The following is a 12747-nucleotide window of genomic DNA, read 5'->3' on the forward strand; positions in this document are numbered from 1 at the left end:
TCTACTGAGATAATGGATGAAGACCAAGATGTAAAAAAAAAAGATCAATTTGTTTGGAGTTACCCAATTTGTATACACACGCCCACAGCAGACCCTTTTTTGGATTCTCAACATATAATAATGAAAGAACGAATGATACACTGATAAGGGTGCATGGTCTGTGGATGCAATCACACAAAATACACCAGGACCAAGCTGCAGACCTGGGGTGACAGGGAATGACTCAAAGGAATAACAGAGGAAAAACATATGGAAAAATACTGTTATGAATGTATTCTTTGACCTTGAACATAATATCACCTTTGAGGACTGCATAGAACTTCTGTGTTAAGTCCAACTGTAAAATGAGGCTAAACAGTAGTCTTACATCAATGTACTTACATCAATACACTGTATAAATAATTACATTTGGCTACCAAACCTACCTGTTTTCTAAATGGAAAAATGTATTTCAATCTCAAATGAATTATTATATAATTGGACATGCAAGTGGATTTTTAAATACTTTGTTTTTAATTATGTCAAAATGTTAAATAAAAAAGACAGATAACGCAGCAGGTTGTGAAGACAGGTCTTCTTCTGGACATTTGGAAGACTCATACCAGGTGGTCGATAAAACCCCTCATCAACACACTAAGATTGGAAGTTAAAATCTCCTCAACAAGAGTGGTCTAGGGGGTGAAGTTTGACTTAAATCGTTGCCCATTACTACAAAACAGCACACTTATACAGTGTAGACAAATTCTGTATGGATGAAAGTGAATTACTTGTGCAAATATCAGACTTCAATGCTTGCATCTTGAGTTACGCTTTAGCCCCAGTATCACAATTCAGTGGGAGAAAAATTGTTCACATCATACATTAACTTCGCACAAAATATAAGTTAATACATATACATTTACAACATAAAAATCCTCTTGTGAATCTCTCTGTGGTGAACCCATGTGGTTTCTAATAACAATTGATGGTTACAAACTGAGTAGTTAGAATTTAAGAAACAATATTCTGACACAAGGGCTCTATCTAGAGGCCATGGTACAAAAGAACAACACAAAATCAAGTTTTAGGCAAGCGTATGGCCTTACCCTGGGTTTTGTTAGTTTGTTAGTACAAAATGTTTTGCAGCCTTGGTACTGGACTGTGTTACCTCAGTAAGTGTCATTCAAACCTTTCCTTCCATGCTGTAATCACTCAGACTCTATGTCTCGCTAAGTCACCAAACTGTGTCATTCCCATCAATTCTGAGATTATTTTTTTATTTTTACATTAATTTAAAGAAGAATTAGAGAGACATGCACTTTGGTCAACCAACTCTTCTGGTAAGCAACATATAAAAATGCAATTAATCTCAGAAATCCATTCAAATGCGTGCACAGACAGACACATTGCTCTTGGCATTGTTTTTAGTATAAAACTTGAAGGGATAAGCCCAGGCAAACATTCAGACAGACAGCAGATGACTAGGATAAACAGGGTTGTTCCAATATTAGGTTCCACACTGTTGGGAACCTCGGCCCTCCTCCTCAGATATGTGCCAGTCAGATGTAACACAAAGGATTCTGGGAAAAGGGGTTTGCAGAAAGGTAAATACATAAATTCAAAGTGTACTTTAACCCCACACCACCAGGAAAACTTTAGGATCTGCTGCCTAGTGAGAGTAGGAACCATTTGGAACCACAAAGTCTTGAATGTGTTCTTCATGTGGTTTTGGATAAGGGTTCTCTTTAGGATTGTCTCATTGCTAAGAAGAGTCCTCCCATTCCTAGTTGACAGTCCTGTAGCCTTCGCAATTAGCTCCAGCCTGGCCTTTATTAGTGCACCCAGCCTAGTCTTTTGTATAGTGCAAGTGGAAGGGCAGAGTACACACATACACGTGTCTGCTCTCCTCAACAACAAACAGCAACAAAACAGTAGTGTTGTTACTCATTTCCTTTTCCAAAGCATCTGTCCACAATGTCATCAAAACATTTTCAGATTTTCTTTGTTCTTGGCCTCAATAATAAATGTTCTTCTTAGAGACTTGAGGCATGAAACACAGGTATCCCCTCATGACCTTGAGTTTACAATCAAGAGTACACTTTGAGGAGTAATGCAGTACTGCAAATGACAGAAAATCAAGATTTTTTTTGTATTACTACAGTATGACAGTCTCACTCACAAGTGAGCTAATCAAGGCCATTATTGAGGGGAGGCATGAAAGCTGCTTGACCTAAACCTTATCTGACAGGACACATGGGGAAAGAGCTTCTTTGGCAACTCAGGAAGAGAAGGAACATACAGAAGGTAAAACAAGGATCAGGGGATGAGGAGGGGGATTTAATTACGAGTCAAACACTGGAAACGGTTCTTAAAGAAGAGAAGACCGTTTTTAGTGTGAGTGGCATCTGAGGAGGCTGGGGGGTATCGGAACTTGGCATACGTCTTGTCACTCTCTGATTGGCTAACCCAGGGAAGCTTGATCTTGGTGGCGTGGTTGACTATGACATCATCACAGGATCCAACATGAAGTGAGCCAAGGCCGTCAATGAAGAATTCTTTAAAATAACAAAACAGCAAGACTAATTACTTGTCTACTTAGTCATACTTCAAACACAGTCAATTTGACTACTTCACACAATTTGTATTGATGCATAGTACGTGTATAAATGATAATATAATACCATGATATCACATATTTCCAGACACATTCAGAAGTCTCCGATCATGGGTCAGGAGTGGTGTTGTGTAGTGTTCTCACCTAGGTGGGCAACTCTGGTCAGGCGTGGGTCAAAGCCAACCTGCTGCACCTTGTCAGTGCGGGCCAGGAAGAAGTTGATGACACCGTCGGTGACAACACAGTTGGGGAAGCCCTGTATAGCATGGTGGAAGCCCCTTCGCATGTGCAGGCAGTCGCCCTCCTCCTCCCCTGGCTCTATGGAGATGGTCTGCCTGTAAGTGGCAGTGTAGCCAGTAGCCTCCCGTACAGCACCACCCACCTGAAACACACATGCACATGTGCACACATACACGCATTAACAGATACCACAGATAACACTGGATATGTGTCACAAAAGGATTAAAGTCAGGAACATCAGTCACTATCAATGAGTGATTTTGATCATGTCCTGTAGAAGCTGGCTGCAGCCAATAAAAGCTGTAGCAACAACACAAAGTCCCCCAAAAAGAGAACCATCAATGAGAAATGTTTCGCCCTGTCTATCAGATTGTGATGAAGGAAGAATGGGGTGATTCAAAGATCTGAGCAGCTGCAGCTGTTGAACATACACTACCATCTCCACAACTGGAGTCCTCCTCAAGGACACAAGTGATCCATTCTACTCTACCCTGAAGAGGCTCCACCCCCAGCCTCGCTTCTTTTATCCTTTCAGTCACATGCTCTTAGTTGCATGCAAGTATTCACATTCTCCAAGAAAATAAATACAATTCTTTTTATTAATAATTTGAACTACTAGTGTAACTGTGTGTGTGTGCATACACATGCATATAAGTTTAAAGGAGGAAAGAGTACAGCACAATGATCACTGCATGAATCATTGCTTCAGGAAGTGTCCCATCAGGAAATATTCCCCTTCTCACATATACAAACATGACTCTGTTTTGGGTGGAGCAGATGTACAATCTGTTACCAATGAAACGTCTTTAAAAAGCTAACATTAACAAACAATTATTTTTTAAATTACAATGATGTTTGCCTTGAGAAAAACATCTGTGTGTGTGTGTTGGTTCCCCTCACCACGTCCAGTGTGGTCCTCTCTAGTACATCCACTAGTTTCTCCAGCTTGGTGTTGGAGCTGAAGATGAAGTCATCATCTACCCACAACACATATTTGGTGGTCACCTGGGACACAGCCAGGTTCCTTCCAGCAAACCAGCCCTACAACAGGAGGAGTGAGACAGAAAGAGATGGCCAGCAAAAACAGAACCCACAGAAGACAAAACAAAATAATCAGTCAATTTTCAAATGACCTTGATAGCAATAATGTTGGTTATTACTTCTCAATGACAGCAATCAGATCAGATAATCTGTCAACAAAACAAACATTTTGGCAACAAAATGACTGCTTTTGGATCCTTTGTTTGATGCCCCAATACTTTAATGTGTTTTGCTTACTTTTCCAAAGGGCATGATGTAATGTTCAATGTATGGCCCAGATACAGTTTTGGGATTTTCGCTGTCATCAGCAATCACTATGGTGACAGTTGGATAGTATCGCCGCACACTGTCGATAAGATCTTGAAGCTTGTCGTAGCGCAGGAAAGTTTTGGTTGCTATGGTCACCAGGGCACTGATGTTGTATTCTAGGATGAAAAAAAGATGAGGTTGTCCAACAAGGATTTGTGTCTCGTTTTTTTGGTATTGTTGAATTGCTTATTGACTTTTTATGTAAACAAGAGATGCTTTGAGAAAGTGTTGTTTAGCTGTGATGAAAGAGGCAGGTGACGTACCCCCTTGGGGTCCTGTGTTGTAAAGTTTGGGAGTTACTCCATGGCGGATCTTGATGGTGAATATGGCTTGATGTCCCTCTGTCTCAAACTGCACTGAAACACAGAGTAAAGGGGAATTCCATTCACTTGATCATGTCTATGTAAATAATAAGAACATGCTACTTTAAATCACAGAAACCAAAGAAACCAAAAATGAAAATATTAAGGATGTAACTTTGTAAGAAGTGTACTTTGCAGATTTGTAATTGAAGGGTATAGACAAGTTTACGCGCCAAATCCCAGGGGGCCGCCATAACTCTACACAAATGCATTTCATTTCCGCCGGAAGTGGTTTGCAAAGCGTCTGCCGGTGTAAACACAGCGATGTTGATGCTAGCTTGGGATCACGGTTCTACTACTTTGACATACTTGTCGTTTGACATTTACTACTGGATAAGTTGCCAACGTCGTCGCCATACTTTTAAGTACATTTTAGAGTAGATTTATAGTTATAAAGCTTTTGCCAGTCCATCATTTTGTAGCTTTTAACATGGAGCAAAGGCAATGTCTCAGCAAAATGTAGGCTAATTATTTGGCTAAAGGATGCCACACGTATCAGACAGAAGTTGTTCTATAAATTCGTAGCCCGACATTAAAAACATTTATAGTCGGTTGACTGATCGCGTTGTTGTACCCAGTCAAAGGAATAAACACACAGGAACATCATAAACATTCAATGGTCTTGCCAGTTATCCTGGCAAAACATGTAGCATAATGTTCTTTATTTATTGCCAGGACACGGTCCAAGTAGCCTAGGTATACATAACATTGAAAGCTAATTCGTTTGGAATTTCTAGGCTATTGATGTTACATGTTGATGTTCAGCCTATTCAATTTAACAACTTCAGAAGGACAAGACAGGCAGTACACTGTTATCCTTATTTAAGTGGCTTGTCACTGCCTGAAGTGCCTACTTATCTATCTATTCTTCCTATGAACCCGGTTATGACTGCTTTAAACAAGCACCGGTTGGCTACACACCTCATGCCGGGCTTTTACAGATGTGTGTATTGGCACTTTGAAAGGTTTGAATTATTATATCCACATATCAATGTATAATTATTAAATCCACTGCAACAATATGACAAAGGAACACCAACAAAATGTGAATAGCCTACAAACAATAAGCATACTACTGTAGTATAACTGTAACAGGCTAGAGGCGATTCTAGGTTTTAAAACCGGTGGTCGTAGCACTCTATCTAACCACTCGTTCAGGTGCTTTCTCGAGTGTTTGCAACCAACTACCGCACACGTCGTTCCCGAACCACTTTTCTTCATGTTGTAAATTGTATATCCTCTTTGTCACTGCGATATCAGTGCTTTGTCGGCACAACGGAGCTAGCTAGCAAAACAAACCCAGCCCGCCAGAACGGAAGTGAATTGCATCGAAGGGAGGAGTTTAGGAAGTAGAGCGGAAACGGCTCATAAACTTGTCTATAGATAAGCCCGGTTTGTGTGTATGCTGTTGTGTGTGTTAAAGTGTATCCTCACCTGTGTCTGCAGTGCTGGGGTGGAACAATGTGTTGGTGTAAGTGACAAACTGCAGCTGGCGGTTCAGGTTAGGTATCAGACTGCTGGACAGGCTCATATGCATCTCACCATCACCTTTGACGGTGACTCCGTCCACCTCTGCTGCAACATTCAGAGTCCCCAGTGAAACAGTGAAGTTGATCTGGAGGACAAGAGAATTGGAGAGAGGGAGAGACGTAAACAACACACAGAAAGGAAGTGCTGCACATCATACTAATGGCACGATGCCTGGTTCTAAGAGGATGTTGAAATGAAATGCCTGCTGCCTAATACAAAACAGATGTTCATCATTTGGTTTGGTTCTCTGTTTTGAACTTACTGAGTAGATTTCTCTAGAAAGGTCTTGCAATGCCAGACCTGAAAAGCATGAAGTCACAATTAAGTGGTGTACATTCAAATACACACATTCAGTAATGTATTCTGTTTTCCTTTCACAACAGTCAACTGTGCATTAGATAGCAGCTGCATCTAACAATACAGTACTCCTGCTGTATACTGTACAGCATAAACATAGTATAGTAGCACTTTGAGGAGGGGGATAGGTGATGGCAAAACCTTTTGGGTAAAGATTTTGAACATTGGAGGTTGATACTGAAGAGGTCTGTCACTAAACACTGATCAAGTAACAACAAATAAAGATGACAAATTACGATTACTATATTACTTTTAATGTTCTTAACATGATAAACAATGTTTGATCTATGCTGCTATCCCTGCTTTTTTAGCTCATGAGAACATGATCCATGCTCATGTCCAGAAGATAAATACGCCTGCTTATGAATTATGTTGCATATATCACTGATAAACTGTCATTATGATGTTGGCTAAAGCTTGCTGATGCCTGCATAGACATAAGTAAGTTCTTTGTAAGATGCGACTAGGAAATCTCTGTGACACTAAATTGTAGGTCCGAGGTCACAATGTTACCAAAGTGTATAGTGCCATGCAACTTTGAACGAGGAAAATAGGAGAAATGCCAAGGCCATTTCTAGGAGCCCTATCTATAAACTAAACAAAAGCTATCTAGCACCATGAATGCGGAATCTTCTGTCTGTGCTTGCAAAGCCATGTTGTCACCCCCCTCCCACATTGTGATCATATTTAATTGCCTTTCATTCCTGTATTCTTTGTCCAGTCCACTGAGATGCTCACCTTGGGTGTCTCAGACACCTGCACCTTACAGATCTGTGATAAATACTTAGATTTAGTCTTGAACTTGTTTTTGGCAACTGACTTCATTGACTTGGTACTTTCACAGAAATTGGATACAACAAAAGACTTCTTCACTACCCCAAGCAGGGAGTACAACAGATCTGTGATAAATACTTAGATTTTGTCTTGAACTTGTTTTTTCCAACTGACTTAATTGACTTGGTACTTTCACAGCAATTGGATACAACAAAAGACTTCATCACCAAGCAGGGAGTACAACGGCACTAGGAATGCTTGGCTGGACCTGATGTTAATTTCCTCCAGGATCACAATGACTCGTATTGAGAGACTTGTTTCTCTTGTTGGTTAGTTATAACGGTTTCAAATTCTTGTACTCGCTGTGAAATATTTTACTGTTGATTGTTTTTTCTACAGGGACACTTGCACTCTTGTGGGGAGTTTCATGTTGTTCAATTGTAACTTGTTTAACTGCATGCTCTTATGGTTCTTCCCTTTGGCACTTATTTGGTTTTCCACAGTGTATGCTTCATGTTTTGGCTGCTCGCAATGCTTGGGGCTATCTCGTTGTTATGATCATTTTTTGTTTTAGCAGATGCTCTTATCCAGAGCGATTTACAGTAAGTACAGGGACATTCCCCCGAGGCGAATGTGGGTGGGGTGAAGTGTCTTGCCCAAGGACACAGCGTCAGTTGGCATGACCGGGAATCGAACTGGCAACCTTCGGATTACTAGCCCGATTCCCTCACCGCTCAGCCACCTGACTCAGTGACCTATGCACTTTTGTAAAGCTCTCTCTTGGAAGTCGCTTTGGATAAAAGCGTCTGCTAAATGCATAAATGTAATGTAAATGTAAGCAGAAAAAAGAGTACACTTATATTAAATTTAAATGTTTTAAATGAAAGCTTAATACATTTCCATTACATTTAGTCATTTAGCAGACGCTCTTATCCAGAGCGACTTACAGTAAGCACAGGGACATTCCCCCCGAAGCAAGTAGGGTGAAGTGCCTTGCCCAAGGACACAACGTCATTTGGCACGGCTGGGAATCGAATTGGCAACCTTCAGATTACTAGCCCGACTCCCTCACCGCTCAGCCATCTGACTCCCTGACTTCCATTACATTTCCATATTTTTACACAATTGGAGGTGTACTTAAAATGTATTGATTTGAGATGTTATATACATACTGACAATCATAAGTAAGTATGTTTGTAGCATATGCTTACAAAGGTAAATAATGTATTTTTGTCCGCTTTGGAGCAAAGAAGCTTAAGTTGTCAAACAACCGTCAGTATAGCTTTTGTAAGAATGCCCTGCTCAAATAAAGGTAACAGAAGAGGGAGGATAGAGTTCTTGCAGAGTAGAGTCAGACCTGGAATAAGAATGGTTTTGAGCGGCCGCACCTCCACCCCCTGTGTTGGATACTGGAGGGGACTGTTGGCCTCGGCCAGGATGATGGCATTTGCAGGACTCTGAGATCTGGAGGAATCGCATTAATGTTAGAGAATATTAGTCTGTCTGTCACTTCAAAAAATGATGTTTATACACAGTGGATATCATGGAATATTATGAAAAACTGAGGAATTGTGAAATAGATTGAGGCTAGTTATTTACCTCAAACCCTTGATGACTAACAATATGTTTTGCAATTACATCAACTATCTTGCTTATAGGCGTGACCTGTGTGTCCTTTGTCCCAAAATGAAATTCTACCATAGAATGCTACAAGCCCCCAAAAATTGGGAGGTTGGGTTTCAGCAGACCTAATCTGGAATCCTTGGTACTCTTTTGCCCTCCGTTTCTTCATCTCCTCCAGCTCTGAGGCCTCGAAGGCGGTGTGCAGGGGATGGGCCGACACCCTTGGAAACAACAGCTGGGCAAAGGGAATGTTTACTCCCCCGTTTTCGCCCTCGCATACACACCCGTTACGTGCCAACAAGCTAAAGATTCATCAGAGACAGATAGAACAGGTTTCAACAGGTTGACTTGTCCTTATCAGGGTTTCCTGCAGCACTTTGCAGCTAAGGCGGTCGCCTAAGCAACACACGCCTGCCACCTTAACTACGTAGTCAAAAAAACAACTATTCTTTTTTTTATAGGGAAATCCGCCGTGTTACTGTATCCTGTTTTCTCCCTTTCATTCCAAACCATGACCAACGCCAGTTTCCCTTCTCTGCAGAATGCAGTAGTGTATTGCACAAACTTCTGCAGGAAACCCTGCTTACCATGTGCCAGGTGACCTTGCTGTTTAACAGTGCTGTAAGAATGCTGCTAAGATGAGCTCTATGCCTGGTAGTTAGTTTGGCCTAGCAGAGCAGTCAAGCAAACTGACCTTGCCACGCTCTCCTTCAGGCGATAGGGGATGTTTCCAGATCTGTGGTCCAGTTCTGGTAGCCTTTCCTCCAGGTGGCGCTCTATTATAGGCCCTGGCCTCTGTCGTACATCTACAGTGCTGTAGGTACGGGTGGGCCAAGAGTGGAGGAGGGCCACAACCAGAACCACAGAGGCCAAGAGGGCTAACAGCACAGTCTTCCTCAAGGAGCGCATCCTACAAACTGGCACCAGAACACAGTGATAAACAGACAGAATTCAAGTTTATAGAATCTGGAGTAATGTAATGACATTCTAGGCCTTACATAATGATTGTGAGAAGAATGTTTATCAGGTAAAGTTAATTTTGTCAAAATAAGCTAATTGGTGACAGTTTAACATCAAATGACTTTTAATTGTTAGTCATTAAAAAAACGCTTCATACCCTGCTGCCTTTATCCACTCAGAAAGAGAGGGTCTCCTGTTGACAACTGCATCTCCTGAAATCACGCACTGAGCAGTTTCCCATCTGCAAACAAAAAGTTTGCCAAAAATCCCAGATATTTTCATATAAACAGAATGTGTATTTCTCACTTGAAATACATTGGTTAGGGCCAAAAGGTTTCTTTCTATTGATTAATTTCTGTGTACAAACTGAAACTCAATAAAATTCACTAGTTTCATTCCAAGAGCAAACAAAAAAGGTGCAAACGCTTTGTTGGGACAAGCTCTATCACAATGTTGGCAACAAGTTCAGCCTCCTGCGAACACTCCATTAATTGTAAACATTACAGTCTCAAAACATGATGAAATATGTTTCTGACTAGGATTGGGGAAGGTACTAAGCAACAAGTTTAACAATGAAAAGACTCAGTTAGGTTAGGCACACATTTTCCAGGCTAATTTCATGAAACTGATGTGTCGGTTTGTTAACTTGAAAAAGTTAATGTAACAATGTGTTGCTGTTATATTGCTAAGTAATAATATGTTTTGTAAATCAATAAAAAACTGAAATGAAATTGGTGTATAATTGGTGTTTATGTATATAAATATATATAAAAACTGAATAAACCACATTGATAAACCGCACTACCCAATTTACCCTTTTGATCAAATGTAAATGTAAAACAGGCCTAATCTACACTAGAACAGCATTTATTACAATGACTCATCAGAAGCCTTGAATGGTAAAATGGTGAGTGCCCTTACCGTTGTCATTAGAAAGTGATCTTTAAAGAAAGGACCATGAGAGCACTCAGCACACTCAGCCTTAAATATCTATAATATAATATAATATAATTTCTTAATATCACTTGCATGACCCTGGAGAAGGACAGTATCTCTATACCGCTGATTTTACTTATTCAATTTGGAATATATTTTTAAACTAGGCTACAAAACATTCAGTCTGTTTCAGTAATTTAATCTAACAAGAAAAAAACAGTAATATAACTAGAATTATGAAGTCTATCATTAATAGACTAGATGGATATAATTTGTTTCACAGTATCAGGCAAAGCAGAAACAATCTGGCCTACATTCATTTGTTTTTCTCCAGTAGAATAACTCAAGAACCATATTTTGACAAGGTAAAAAATAATTTGGCTAAGGTAAAATTCTGTCAATGCAATCTTTGGCAGAATTAAATTTGCGTTTAACAAAAGTAGAAACAATGGTCAGACAGTTGCAGACCACATCTGGCCCACTCAAATGTGTCAGGAATGTTTTTCTCCATGAACTGGATGTGCTTTTGTGAATGCTTCAATCGACATAGTAGCCTATGTGTGGAGTGGATGTCGGTAGTTAAACGAAGCATGCAGATTTAAATACTGTACATACTGGCTTAGCTAAATATTGTAGGCGTACATACTGGCTTAGCTGTAGACTATATGTTTAAATATCTGTCATTTGGGGAGTTAATAGCTGATTGTGAGGACAGGCGGAGTCCCCTGCTATGGGCTAATCAGTGACGCAAACGCGGTGCTTTCGAGACAGATAGCCTACATGGGATAGTCTAGACAATCCTCCCCAAGCCAACCTGGGATGATAGTAGAAATATATACGCCATTTGGGTGTGCATAGACCCGTAATTGAGAGGAGCAAAGATTTTTTGAATCATGAAAGCACACCCTCGGATCTAAGTGCGTGACGATTTGGCCGGTTCAGAACCCACCCTATTTGTATTTAATAGGCTACTGCAGTCCCTGAGCATCGGCTTCGCACCATATTTTTCTTTTTACATAATTTTTCTGATCCCACCCAACTAAATGCACTGCCCTCAGTCATATGTGTTTCCGTCATTAGCCTACTACAGGCCTGTTAACTAACCGGGTAATGCACAACAATGCATTTTAACAGGTTTAGCCAAGGGGTAGGCTACAATAGCCTTCTCGGAGATTTACTATTAGTATTTTTCTGAAATTAGCCTACATAGTGGATTAAATGCGCACGTAGCATTACTGATAGAACATCGACAACGCCTGAACATGTCTAAATATAGTAATGAATCATAACAAGTTTGGATTGTCCACTTCCAACGAACTGCGTCCGAAATTGTGGATTTTCATTATTGTCACCTGGTCAAAATGTTTTAAGGAATTCTAAATCACCTCTAATCACCTCAAGGTAATATTATCCTAATTAAAAAACCTCAAATGAAAGGCACAAATGATATCAGCACAATCTTACCTTACACGGGTCCACCATTGAGGGTTTCTTTTTTTTGAAATATGTTCACCCATCTGCATCTACCATTTTTTTTTCTTAAACCGGAGTTACAATATGCGTTGGTGAATTAACGGCAGTAAACCTGAATCAATTCCGATAGATGATGTGGTTTGTGTAGCTGCACTGCGCGCTTCGCTCTTATGGCCCGTCAATACTTGTGGTTGTACAGACATGACAACGATGCCGTGAGCGGCCAGTTTAGGGAATGCAGCACGCAGATACCAAAGGTCTCTCTCTCTCTCTCTCTCTCTCTCTCTCTCTCTCTCTCTCTCTCTCTCTCTCTCTCGTTATCAGTTGTACTTGTCTTCTAAATTATGCGACGGAGATAATATTATTCACAAAACTAATGAATGAACAATTGGTGCTCAGCTACCAACAACATATTAAGTCTTTAGGCCTAGATTTTCTGGAGAAAATATGTGTTCTCTAAAGGCAGCCTAAGAATGTATAAAATAAAGACACATAAAAGACAATTAGATATAATTTTATTATTCTCATCTTTACTGACATAAGCAACTT

General features: G+C 40.3%; 1 protein-coding gene across 1 annotated transcript; it reads right to left on the reverse strand.

The window, feature by feature from the left end:
- Nucleotides 1-490: 490 nt before the first annotated feature.
- On the reverse strand, nucleotides 491-12394 carry b4galnt1b (beta-1,4-N-acetyl-galactosaminyl transferase 1b). Its single transcript, XM_062465629.1, has 12 exons — nucleotides 12190-12394; nucleotides 9947-10030; nucleotides 9524-9746; nucleotides 8955-9131; nucleotides 8564-8670; nucleotides 6338-6375; nucleotides 5980-6160; nucleotides 4447-4539; nucleotides 4112-4299; nucleotides 3734-3874; nucleotides 2738-2975; nucleotides 491-2534 (listed from the first exon to the last, which is right to left on the reverse strand). The coding sequence occupies exons 3-12, from the start codon at nucleotides 9736-9738 to the stop codon at nucleotides 2317-2319; spliced, it is 1596 nt and encodes a 531-aa protein (XP_062321613.1). The 5' UTR covers nucleotides 9739-9746; nucleotides 9947-10030; nucleotides 12190-12394; the 3' UTR covers nucleotides 491-2316.
- Nucleotides 12395-12747: the final 353 nt, after the last annotated feature.

Source organism: Osmerus eperlanus, chromosome 1 (genome assembly GCF_963692335.1).
Source record: "Osmerus eperlanus chromosome 1, fOsmEpe2.1, whole genome shotgun sequence".
NCBI classification, from domain to species: Eukaryota; Metazoa; Chordata; class Actinopteri; order Osmeriformes; family Osmeridae; genus Osmerus; species Osmerus eperlanus.